Below are 13,073 nucleotides of genomic sequence, written 5' to 3' on the forward strand. Positions count from 1 at the left end.
TTCCTAATCCTCCTCCTCCTGCTCCTCCTCCTGCTCATCCTGCTCCTCCCCCTGCTCCTCCTCCTCCCCCTCTTCCTCATCCTCCTCCTGCTCTTCCTCCTCATCCTCCTCCCTGCTCCTCCTCTTCCTCCTACTGCTCCTCCTCTTCCTAATCATCCTCCTCCTGCTCCTCCTCCTGCTCCTCCTGCTCCTCCTCCTGCTCCTCCTCCTCCTGCTCCCCCTCCTCCTGCTTCTCCTGCTCCTCCTCCTGCTCCTCCTCCTCCTGCTCCTCCTCCTGCTCCTTCTCCTGCTCCTCCTGCTCCTCCTGCTCCTCCTCCTCCTGCTCCTCCTCCTCCTGCTCCTCCTCCTCCTGCTCCTCCTCCTGCTCCTCCTCCTGCTCCTCCTCATCCTCCTCCTGCTCCTCCTCCTGCTCCTCCTCATCCTCCTCCTGCTCCTCCTCATCCTCCTCCTCCTGCTGCTCCTCCTCCTGCTCCTCCTCATCCTCCTCCTGCTCTTCCTCCTGCTCCTCCTCATCCTCCTCCTGCTCATCCTGCTCCTCCTCCTCCTGCTCCTCCTCCTCCTGCCCCTCCTCCTCCTCCTGCTCCTCCTGCTCCTCCTGCTCCTCCTCCTGCTCCTGCTCCTCCTCCTGCTCCTCCTGCTCCTTCTCCTGCTCCTCCTCCTCCTCCTCCTGCTCCTCCTCCTCCACCAGGGGTCACTGCAGGGCGCCACAGGGAGCAGCGTACTGGCTCATGTTAGGCAGGCCATGCATTATGCAGCAGCTTAGTTCTCCGCGCTGGGTCTTCATGTCCTCGGCTACAGTCCACTTGCCGCTGCTCTGGTCGTAGCGCTCCACCTTGGAGAGGGTGGTGAAGGAGGTGGAGGAGCCATTGTAGCCTCCGACCACGAAGAGCAGGTCGTCCAGCACCCCGATGCCAAAGAAGCTGCGGGGGGCGAGCATGTTGGGCAGGGCACTCCAGGAGTCAGTCAAGGGGCTGTAGGCCTCCGCGCTACGCAGGTCCCGCCCTCCCACCTGAGGACAGGACACATGAGAGGAATGTTTTAGTGTGTGGTTAAGGCAGGCAGGCAGACACTGTATTAATCCACTTAGGGAAATGAGGGCATCACAGAAGCATTGAAAGTCAAATGATACATATCTATAAAAATATCTAGTATAAAGCATTTGTCTCCGTGTGCACCTACCGCATAGACTTGTCCTCCGTACGCAGCAACTCCCAGTCCTCTACGCCTGCTGCTCATGGGGGCGATCAGAGTCCACTGGTCGGTGTCTGGGCTGTAGCACTCAGACACAGATGTAAACCTGTAATAAGAAAGAATATTCTAATTTAGTTTATATATTCCATTTGATTTCATTCTACTTTAATTGTCTGTTAATGTTGATGCACCAAAGGACCCAGACACATCTTCTGTATGTGCAAGCTTACTTGGCAATAAAGACATTTATGATTTCTGATAACGCTCCTTGGGTTCATCTACCACCTTGTGTCCCTCAGTTCCACCCTGTGTTCCTCAGTTCCACCCACCCTGTGTCCCTCAGTTCCACCCACCTTGCCCTGGAGGGCTGCTGCTCCGGCGGCGTCCCTGGGCTCCAGCCTGGGTGAGATCATTGTCCACTGGTTGGTTTCAGGCTCATAGCGCTCGGCGGTGTTCAGTACCACGCGTCCGTCGAACCCTCCCATGGCGTAGATACAGCCGCCCAACGCGACCACGCTGACGTGACTGCGGCATGAGTGCATGGGAGTGACGGGGCTGAACCTACACACACTGCTGAGACGCTCCCAGCCGCCCTGGCCGCCGACGCAGTAGACCAGACCATGGAGATAAGCGGTGCCGTGGCCAATCTGGGGACTCTTCGCCTCAACGCTCACGTCCATCCATCCACCGGCTCGGATATCGTAAGCCTCCATGCCATTGGTCATGCTGTTGCCACTCCAGCCTCCGATGGTCAACAGGACCTCCTGGGGGAGGCGTGGGCACGTCAGGGGGTTTGGGAGCCTGTCTGAGCCAGGGGGGTTCAGGACGCTGAGGATGAGGGGCCTGCAGTCGTGGCCTGCAGTCGTGGCTGTCCCTCACCACAGGGTTGTTCTGGACGTTGTTCAGCAAGTAGTCAGGCCTCATCAAGCCCATGCGAACCTGGGAAGAGACAAGCAGACAGCGAGTACAACTTAGACATTGGTTGTAGACGGTTTCTGTTGCTAGGGAACAGTTTCGACCCAAATGTTTGAGAACCACTGTACTAGGGAACCTAGTGTTGTTTTAATGTAATGCACAGTAATACAATTAGTTACCTTGGGCAGCAGCAAAAGGATGTGTGTTTTACGCTCCTCACGGGAGTGGTCGATCCAACGGAGGATGGCCTCGAACACCGTCTCCTCGCTCTTCACGTTCAGATCATCCCTCTCGATGATGTCCACCAGTTGCTGCAGGGACAGCTCCACAAACTCCTGTGAGACGCGCAGTATCTCCTCAAAGTGGCACACGATGAAGAGATGGGCCTTGCGCCTCAGGTCAGGGCAGCAGTAGATGTCCGCAAACCTCCAGATGCCGACACAGTTTTCCAGAGACAGCTGGCCTTCTAGGAAGTCAGAGCACGCTCCTACTATGACAGTGACGAGAAGCTGGTCTGCAGCCACCAGAAGCTCTTCCACGTTCTCTGCTGTCACCGGCACAAAGCGTGTGTAGGCATACTCTATGATGAGCTTCATCATACCCGGGGACACCCCAGGGATAGTGTAGACTGGTTTCTCTGAGTCGCTCCAGCGAGTGAAGAGGGCTCTGTGGGATGCAGAGTATAGAGATATCTGATGAGTAAACAGTAAGCAACATTCTGTCCTGTGTAGTAATATATTTTCACTGTAGAAGTATAGGGTCTTAGCACAGTAGAAGTATAGTATATTTTTACAGTATAAGTACAGTATAGTATCTGTTTACAGTAGAAGTACAGTATAGTATCTGTTTACAGTATACGTACAGTATAGTATCTGTTTACAGTATAAGTACAGTATAGTATATGTTTACAGTAGAAGTACAGTATAGTATATTTTTACAGTAAAAGTACAGTATGGTATCTGTTTACTAACCAAGCTAACCTGAACCAAGCTAAACTTACCTGAAATAGTCACTGCAGTCACACAGGAGGGCCTTGTGGGCATTCAACTCAGTGCTGTTGACTTTAATAACCACATCACAGAACCTTCCCTCCAGACGCAGCTCATTAAGGATTGTACAGGACATTGTTTCCTTTACCATGTGGGGATTTTTAAATTGTATCTACAGAATATATTCAAGCTTACAGACAAATAGCCGGAAACAACAAGTGAGATCTTCACTTGTCTTCTGAGATCTGAGGTCTTCTGAGAGAATTGTTGAATATATAATAATAATAATAACTTTATTTGTATAGCACTTTTCATACAGAGGTTGCAGTTCAAAGTGCTTCACAACAGTAAAAAATACAGGCATGAGCGAGCATAGCAAGGTATGGTAAATCACAGTGTTTCACATTAGGATCTAACATCCTAATAGGCTCTCTATTCAGTAATACAAATAATAAAATAGTTTAAAATGATTAAGTTTAAAAATAGTCTAAAAATTATAAAATAGAACGGACATACAACAACAGTAAAAAATACAGGCATAAGCAAGCATAAAAATAAAAAATGTAAATAGCAAGGTTACAGTAAAAAGTGTGATAAGATTGTTCAAGCAGATGAAAATGGCCCAGTTAGGAGAATCAACCTTGGCACGATGTACCTAACTGGAATGGTAAACAACTTTGCTAGATTTAGGTCAAAAGTCATCTTCTCCTCACAACAGAGCATCACTCTAACATACATATGAATTTCAGTGGACGTGTATGAAAGTAGGTAGGGTAAGAATATAGCTCTGTTTACAGTTTGATTCAGTAATACAAATAATAAAAAATAGTTTAAAATGATTCAGTTTAAAAATAGTCATCAGTAAGAAGTAAAAAGTGTGATAACCAACACATGAATTTGATAGGCAGTGTATAAAAGTAGGCAGGGTAAGACTAGTGCAGGTAAGTACAATTTGTGTCAGGATATCCCTGATATACTGTACACAAATGTTCTAGAATGTGCTATTATGACATCATACTGTGATATCACAAATGTTCTAGAATGTTATATTATGACATCATACTGTGACATCACAAATGTTCTAGAATGTTTGATTATGACATCATACTGTGACATCACAAATGTTCTAGAATGTTTGATTATGACATCATACTGTGACATCACAAATGTTCTAGAATGTTTGATTATGACATCATACTGTGACATCACAAATGTTCTAGAATGTTTGATTATGACATCATACTGTGACATCACAACGGAACATGTTTGAGATCCATTTGAATAATTTAAATAATATGTTGTCATTAAAAAAGAACAAATAAAATTAGTAAAAAAAACTACTTAAAACAATGATACAAATTATAATAAAATATTTAAGTAAAATTTATAGAAATAAAGAAAAATAAGACAATGAAATAAAGATAATAATTCATTTAAAAGCTATTTTAAAAAGGTAAGTTTTGAGCAGTGCCAACCGAGTCTGCTGTCCTAATGACCTGTGGGATATAATACAGAATATACAGACTTGGGGTCTGTAGGGTAAGCACTTATTCCCTCCGCCCTGAACATTTATGGAGATGTATGGGCCTTTTAAGTCAGTGATAAAAGTGTCTTTCAAGGATAAGTGAGCTCCTGCACTGATTATTATAGTTCAATATTCAATATTTGATCACCAATAAACCCTAAAAAGCATAAAAAGGCCCTTTTCAGCCTTTGAGCACCTGCCCCTCTAAAGTCCTGTGCACGGCCCTGGGCACAGGCACACACACATACACACAGGCACACACATACACACAGGCACACACACATACACACAGGCACACACATACACACAGGCACACACACATACACACAGGCACACACATACACACAGGCAAGGCCAGATTAAGAATTCTGAGGCCTCTGGGCCAGACTCTTGTGGAGGCCCCCACACACACACACACGTGCACGCACGCACAGTGGCGTTTTTATATGTAAAGCATTGGTGGGGCAGCCACTAACCAAGGCTACATACCAGGCAAACTACAGTAATCAAAATTACAGTAATCGTTGTTCGCAAATTTCGCACCACCTATCAGGCATAGGCTACAGGTAAGCCTGCATTGTTAGTCGTGAAAGCAAATTAATCTGTCCACGCTGAATTAAACCCTCTATTTTCCTCAGACTTTCCTTTTTTTGGATTTATCCATGGTTAGCTTACTGGGGGGTCGGAAACTCAAGATTAGCCATTTGCAGACGGCAGGGAGAGGCGCGGGGTGTGACGTACTGTACATTTTAGTTGATGAAATATTTTTGTTGACTAAATATTTTAGTTGACTTTTTTTTGGAGGCCCCTCGTCACTAGAGGCCCGGTCGTTAATACGGCCCTGGCTACTTAGTACTTACTCTTGTAAGTCATGTTTTATTATTGATATGTTGTGTAGTGTGTTTTATTATTGATATTACACTTACTGTAGATTTCTGTATATTTTTTGTGTATATTTTATATTAGAATGTATAGGAAATGTAAATTCCGGACCGTGTTTTATTATGATTATTTTATTCTTAGGCTTATTTTATTCTTTATTCTTAAGCTTACTTTTATAATTCTTATTCGTGACTTTGTTTTGTCTACCTAAATGTTTACTGTGAGCGATTTGTAGTGCCAAATTTCCCTCTGGATGATTAAAGTATTTCTATTCTATCTATTCTATATGTTGTGTGGCCTAGCAAGGTTGACAAAAGAGAACCCTTTACAATCTCAAATTGACTGAATGGTTATAGAGTGGAATGGAGTCGACGTGTCTTTATTAATTGATAATAATCTATAATTTCAGGTATCTCGTGAAGATGTCTGGAAGCGCCGTTCTCAACCAGCGGCAGCACACTGGACTGCAGCAGCTCTCGCTCCTGGGCTCAGCCGCACGCTCCTCTCTGGGCCCCAACAAAAACTACAAGTTCATCCAAGACGAGCTGAGCGGGGAGACGGCCCTCGTCTGCTCCTGCCGGCGCCTCCTGGAGAGCCGTGAGCTGAGCTGCGCGGTGGGTCAGCTGGTCAGTCAGACGGTAACCGCGCACCACAAGGTCCACGGCTCCGGGTCGGGCTGCCTCCTGTTCGTCGCCGGGGCGTGGGGCCGCGCCGCTCTGGAGTGCCTCCGAAGAGGGCTCTCCGTGTCGCACATCGTCTCCGGTATGTCTGAAGGAATGGATATATGTTTGGACATCTGCACAAAAAACAGCATCTCGGTTGAGGATCTCTGTCCCGCCGCCCCCCGTCCCGCGGCAGTGCCGGGCGTGCGCAAAGTCAAACTTACTCACAGCAGACATTTCCGAGCGGAATCCGATCCTCCCGCCTCGAAACGCGTCGACATTTCCAGTGTCGCCGAAGCGGTGAGCCATGGCTGCGTTGATATGATGAATCTGGTCGTGGAAGCCAGTCGGATACAGTCAAAGATCGTCGGTGTACAAGACGGCAGCTGTGCCACGTTGGACACCAGTAAGCTGGTGACGTGTGTCTTACCCGGTGCATGGGAGGGCAGCGCCTGTGTCCTACCGGGCTGTGTGGTTCTCCTCTCCACGGAACAGGCGTGCATCGCTCGCCACTTGATGGGACGCCGCTCGCAGGTCGCTCTCATTAACGGAGACCTGTGCGGTCGGTACCGTCATCTCGGCTTCAGGAAGCCAGCGGCTGTGGGACACGTGACCAACGAGCTGGACCCGAGCCGCGTCGGCAGAGAAGAGGCGTGGACGGAGAGCGCTCTGAGAACTCTCTTGGACTTGAACGTGAATCTGATTTTAGTGACCGGAGTGGCCGATGACAAACTGGTCCAGGGCTGCTTCGGACGCCACGTCCTGGTGGTGGAGAGAGTGAAGGCCTCCATTTTGAAGGCGTTCGCCGATGCGACCGGAGCCGTCGCCGTCACCTACGCCACACAGCTGAACGGGCGCTGTGTCGGCAGCGGGGCGCACGTTTCCCTGTGGAGGGACCTGAGTGGCAGTGAGAGGGAACCCTCCACAGCCGTCAACATCACCGCGGACAACAACACCGGCCTGGTGACGGCGATCCTCACCAGCTCTGTGCACGGCAAGCTGCAGGCCTTGGAGGACCGATTTTGGAGCTGCGCCTCGCGTTTACACCACGCACTTGAAGACGGAGCGCTGCTACCTGGTGCCGGGTGGGTAGAGACGCTCTGCATTCATCACCTTCAGAAACACGCCGCGGAGAGCGCTCTCTCTGTCCAACAACAAACCAGAGAGGAGAGCGCTCTCTCTGTCCAACAACAAACCAGAGAGGAGAGCGCTCTCTCTGACCAACAACAAACCAGAGAGGAGAGCGCTCTCTCTGTCCAACAACAAACCAGAGAGGAGAGCGCTCTCTCTGTCCAACAACAAACCAGAGAGGAGAGCGCTCTCTCTGACCAACAACAAACCAGAGAGGAGAGCGCTCTCTCTGACCAACAACAAACCAGAGAGGAGAGCGCTCTCTCTGTCCAACAACAAACCAGAGAGGAGAGCGCTCTCTCTGACCAACAACAAACCAGAGAGGAGAGCGCTCTCTCTGACCAACAACAAACCAGAGAGGAGAGCGCTCTCTCTGTCCAACAACAAACCAGAGAGGAGAGCGCTCTCTCTGACCAACAACAAACCAGAGAGGAGAGCGCTCTCTCTGACCAACAACAAACCAGAGAGGAGAGCGCTCTCTCTGACCAACAACAAACCAGAGAGGAGAGCGCTCTCTCTGTCCAACAACAAACCAGAGAGGAGAGCGCTCTCTCTGTCCAACAACAAACCAGAGAGGAGAGCGCTCTCTCTGTCCAACAACAAACCAGAGAGGAGAGCGCTCTCTCTGACCAACAACAAACCAGAGAGGAGAGCGCTCTCTCTGTCCAACAACAAACCAGAGAGGAGAGCGCTCTCTCTGACCAACAACAAACCAGAGAGGAGAGCGCTCTCTCTGACCAACAACAAACCAGAGAGGAGAGCGCTCTCTCTGACCAACAACAAACCAGAGAGGAGAGCGCTCTCTCTGACCAACAACAAACCAGAGAGGAGAGCGCTCTCTCTGACCAACAACAAACCAGAGAGGAGAGCGCTCTCTCTGTCCAACAACAAACCAGAGAGGAGAGCGCTCTCTCTGACCAACAACAAACCAGAGAGGAGAGCGCTCTCTCTGACCAACAAACCAGAGAGGAGAGCGCTCTCTCTGACCAACAACAAACCAGAGAGGAGAGCGCTCTCTCTGACCAACAACAAACCAGAGAGGAGAGCGCTCTCTCTGTCCAACAAACCAGAGAGGAGAGCGCTCTCTCTGTCCAACAACAAACCAGAGAGGAGAGCGCTCTCTCTGACCAACAAACCAGAGAGGAGAGCGCTCTCTCTGTCCAACAACAAACCAGAGAGGAGAGCGCTCTCTCTGTCCAACAACAAACCAGAGAGGAGAGCGCTCTCTCTGACCAACAAACCAGAGAGGAGAGCGCTCTCTCTGTCCAACAAACCAGAGAGGAGAGCGCTCTCTCTGTCCAACAACAAACCAGAGAGGAGAGCGCTCTCTCTGTCCAACAACAAACCAGAGAGGAGAGCGCTCTCTCTGACCAACAACAAACCAGAGAGGAGAGCGCTCTCTCTGTCCAACAACAAACCAGAGAGGAGAGCGCTCTCTCTGACCAACAAACCAGAGAGGAGAGCGCTCTCTCTGACCAACAACAAACCAGAGAGGAGAGCGCTCTCTCTGTCCAACAACAAACCAGAGAGGAGAGCGCTCTCTCTGTCCAACAACAAACCAGAGAGGAGAGCGCTCTCTCTGTCCAACAACAAACCAGAGAGGAGAGCGCTCTCTCTGTCCAACAACAAACCAGAGAGGAGAGCGCTCTCTCTGTCCAACAACAAACCAGAGAGGAGAGCGCTCTCTCTGTCCAACAACAAACCAGAGAGGAGAGCGCTCTCTCTGTCCAACAACAAACCAGAGAGGAGAGCGCTCTCTCTGTCCAACAACAAACCAGAGAGGAGAGCGCTCTCTCTGACCAACAACAAACCAGAGAGGAGAGCGCTCTCTCTGTCCAACAACAAACCAGAGAGGAGAGCGCTCTCTCTGTCCAACAACAAACCAGAGAGGAGAGCGCTCTCTCTGTCCAACAACAAACCAGAGAGGAGAGCGCTCTCTCTGTCCAACAACAAACCAGAGAGGAGAGCGCTCTCTCTGACCAACAACAAACCAGAGAGGAGAGCGCTCTCTCTGTCCAACAACAAACCAGAGAGGAGAGCGCTCTCTCTGACCAACAACAAACCAGAGAGGAGAGCGCTCTCTCTGACCAACAAACCAGAGAGGAGAGCGCTCTCTCTGACCAACAACAAACCAGAGAGGAGAGCGCTCTCTCTGTCCAACAACAAACCAGAGAGGAGAGCGCTCTCTCTGTCCAACAACAAACCAGAGAGGAGAGCGCTCTCTCTGTCCAACAACAAACCAGAGAGGAGAGCGCTCTCTCTGACCAACAACAAACCAGAGAGGAGAGCGCTCTCTCTGTCCAACAACAAACCAGAGAGGAGAGCGCTCTCTCTGTCCAACAACAAACCAGAGAGGAGAGCGCTCTCTCTGTCCAACAACAAACCAGAGAGGAGAGCGCTCTCTCTGTCCAACAACAAACCAGAGAGGAGAGCGCTCTCTCTGTCCAACAACAAACCAGAGAGGAGAGCGCTCTCTCTGTCCAACAACAAACCAGAGAGGAGAGCGCTCTCTCTGTCCAACAACAAACCAGAGAGGAGAGCGCTCTCTCTGTCCAACAACAAACCAGAGAGGAGAGCGCTCTCTCTGTCCAACAACAAACCAGAGAGGAGAGCGCTCTCTCTGACCAACAACAAACCAGAGAGGAGAGCGCTCTCTCTGACCAACAACAAACCAGAGAGGAGAGCGCTCTCTCTGACCAACAAACCAGAGAGGAGAGCGCTCTCTCTGACCAACAACAAACCAGAGAGGAGAGCGCTCTCTCTGACCAACAACAAACCAGAGAGGAGAGCGCTCTCTCTGACCAACAACAAACCAGAGAGGAGAGCGCTCTCTCTGACCAACAACAAACCAGAGAGGAGAGCGCTCTCTCTGACCAACAACAAACCAGAGAGGAGAGCGCTCTCTCTGTCCAACAACAAACCAGAGAGGAGAGCGCTCTCTCTGTCCAACAACAAACCAGAGAGGAGAGCGCTCTCTCTGTCCAACAACAAACCAGAGAGGAGAGCGCTCTCTCTGTCCAACAACAAACCAGAGAGGAGAGCGCTCTCTCTGACCAACAACAAACCAGAGAGGAGAGCGCTCTCTCTGACCAACAACAAACCAGAGAGGAGAGCGCTCTCTCTGACCAACAACAAACCAGAGAGGAGAGCGCTCTCTCTGGAGGAGCAGGTAATCCTTACCGGGACGTAGTTCTGCGCCTCATGGCCGACGGTTTGATGGACTACATCACCACCGTCACGGTGAACAGCACGGGGTGTTCTAAGGTAGACGCCTGGACTGCTGTGAGCCGACAACTGAAGGACTTGAGTGAAGGATCGCCTGCCGACGCTACGTCTCCCAACTCGGGGGCCGCGGCGGAGGAGAGCGTGAACCCCCCGGAGGTGAGACGCAGCGCGGCGGCGAGGAGGAGCGTCTGTGACAACGTGCGGGTGAAGCGGGAGGCGTGGCGGAGCGCTCTGGACGTGGTGCTGCTGGTGCTGCAGACGGACGCTGAGGTCATCACAGGCCTCCATCAGACGCGTGTCGGTGCTGCAGATGCTCACGCTGCTCTGCTCTGAGTTCAGTTACATCGGCTGTATTCATGCTGTATGTTTAACCCTTTCACTGCCACATTACAGAAGGTTAACCCTTTCACTGCGACAATACAGAAGGTTAAGCCTTTCACTGCGACAATACAGAAGGTTAACCCTTTCACTGCCAAACTAGCAAACGGTTAACCCTTCCACTGCGACAATACAGAAGGTTAACCCTTTCACTACCACACTACAGAAGGTGAACCCTTTCACTACCACACTATAGATGATTAACCCTTTCACTACCACACTACAGAAGGTTAACCCTTTCACTACCACACTACATACGGTTAACCCTTTCACTACCACACTACAGAAGGTTAACACTTTCACTACCACACTATAGACGGTTAACCCTTTCACTACCACACTACAGAAGGTTAACCCTTTCACTACCACACTACATAAGGTTAACCTTTCACTACCACACTACAGAAGGTTAACCCTTTCACTACCACACTACAGAAGGTTAACCCTTTCACTACCACACTACATACGGTTAACCCTTTCACTACCACACTACAGAAGGTTAACCTTTCACTACCACACTACAGAAGGTTAACCCTTTCACTACAACACTACAGAAGGTTAACCTTTCACTACCACACTACAGAAGGTTAACCCTTTCACTACCACACTACAGAAGGTTAACCCTTTCACTACCACACTACAGAAGGTTAACCTTTCACAACCACACTACGTTAGGTAGGCAGTGTTCCTGGATCCAAAAAGCACAGCTAATTGATTAATCAAAGCCAATTCATCCCATTGTGACATCATCTAGGGGAAGCGATTCTTCAAACCCTGGTCAAATGACAACATGGTACTGCACTTTGTTTACATGTTTTGTTTTGGTCTGATGTGTGTGTTGGAGTTGAGTGGGGATGGGGGGGAGGGGTTGATGCTACTGCTGGCCACACCTCAGACTCTACCATTCACACTGTAATAAGTTACTAAACTCCAACACACACCTCAGACTCTATAGAGAGGTCTGGACACATTCACACTGTAATAAGTTACTAAACTCCAACACACCTCAGACTCTATAGAGAGGTCTGGACACATTCACACTGTAATAAGTTACTAAACTACAACACACACCTCAGACTCTATAGAGAGGTCTGGACACATTCACACTGTAATAAGTTACTAAACTCCAACACACACCTCAGACTCTATAGAGAGGTCTGGACACGTTCACACTGTAATAAGTTACTAAACTCCAACACACCTCAGACTCTATAGAGAGGTCTGGACACGTTCACACTGTAATAAGTTACTAAACTCCAACACACCTCAGACTCTATAGAGAGGTCTGGACACGTTCACACTGTAATAAGTTACTAAACTCCAACACACCTCAGACTCTATAGAGAGGTCTGGACACGTTCACACTGTAATAAGTTACTAAACTCCAACACACACCTAAGACTCTATAGAGAGGTCTGGACACGTTCACACTGTAATAAGTTACTAAACTCCAACACACCTCAGACTCTATAGAGAGGTCTGGACACATTCACACTGTAATAAGATACTAAACTCCAACCCTCACCTCAGACTCTATAGAGAGGTCTGGACACGTTCACACTGTAATAAGTTACTAAACTCCAACACACCTCAGACTCTATAGAGAGGTCTGGACACATTCACACTGTAATAAGATACTAAACTCCAACACACCTCAGACTCTATAGAGAGGTCTGGACACATTCACACTGTAATAAGATACTAAACTCCAACACACCTCAGACTCTATAGAGAGGTCTGGACACATTCACACTGTAATAAGTTACTAAACTCCAACACACCTCAGACTCTATAGAGAGGTCTGGACACATTCACACTGTAATAAGTTACTAAACTCCAACCCACACCTCAGACTCTATAGAGAGGTCTGGACACATTCACACTGTAATAAGATACTAAACTCCAACACACCTCAGACTCTATAGAGAGGTCTGGACACATTCACACTGTAATACGTTACTAAACTCCAACACACCTCAGACTCTATAGAGAGGTCTGGACACATTCACACTGTAATAAGTTACTAAACTCCAACACACCTCAGACTCTATAGAGAGGTCTGGACACGTTCACACTGTAATAAATTACTAAACTCCAACACACACCTCAGACTCTATAGAGAGGTCTGGACACATTCACACTGTAATAAGTTACTAAACTCCAACACACCTCAGA

General features: G+C 49.0%; 1 protein-coding gene across 1 annotated transcript; it reads left to right on the top strand.

The window, feature by feature from the left end:
- Nucleotides 1-5,924: 5,924 nt before the first annotated feature.
- On the top strand, nt 5,925-10,853 carry bbs12 (Bardet-Biedl syndrome 12; the record flags this gene model as incomplete). Its single annotated transcript, XM_084338622.1, has 2 exons — nt 5,925-7,310; nt 10,443-10,853. 2 exons carry the CDS (start codon nt 5,925-5,927, stop codon nt 10,851-10,853), a joined length of 1,797 nt encoding a protein of 598 aa, XP_084194748.1.
- Nucleotides 10,854-13,073: the final 2,220 nt, after the last annotated feature.

The sequence above is a fragment of the Notolepis coatsorum genome (genome assembly GCF_963971535.1).
Source record: "Notolepis coatsorum genome assembly, contig: SCAFFOLD_129, whole genome shotgun sequence".
Lineage (NCBI taxonomy): Eukaryota > Metazoa > Chordata > Actinopteri > Aulopiformes > Paralepididae > Notolepis > Notolepis coatsorum.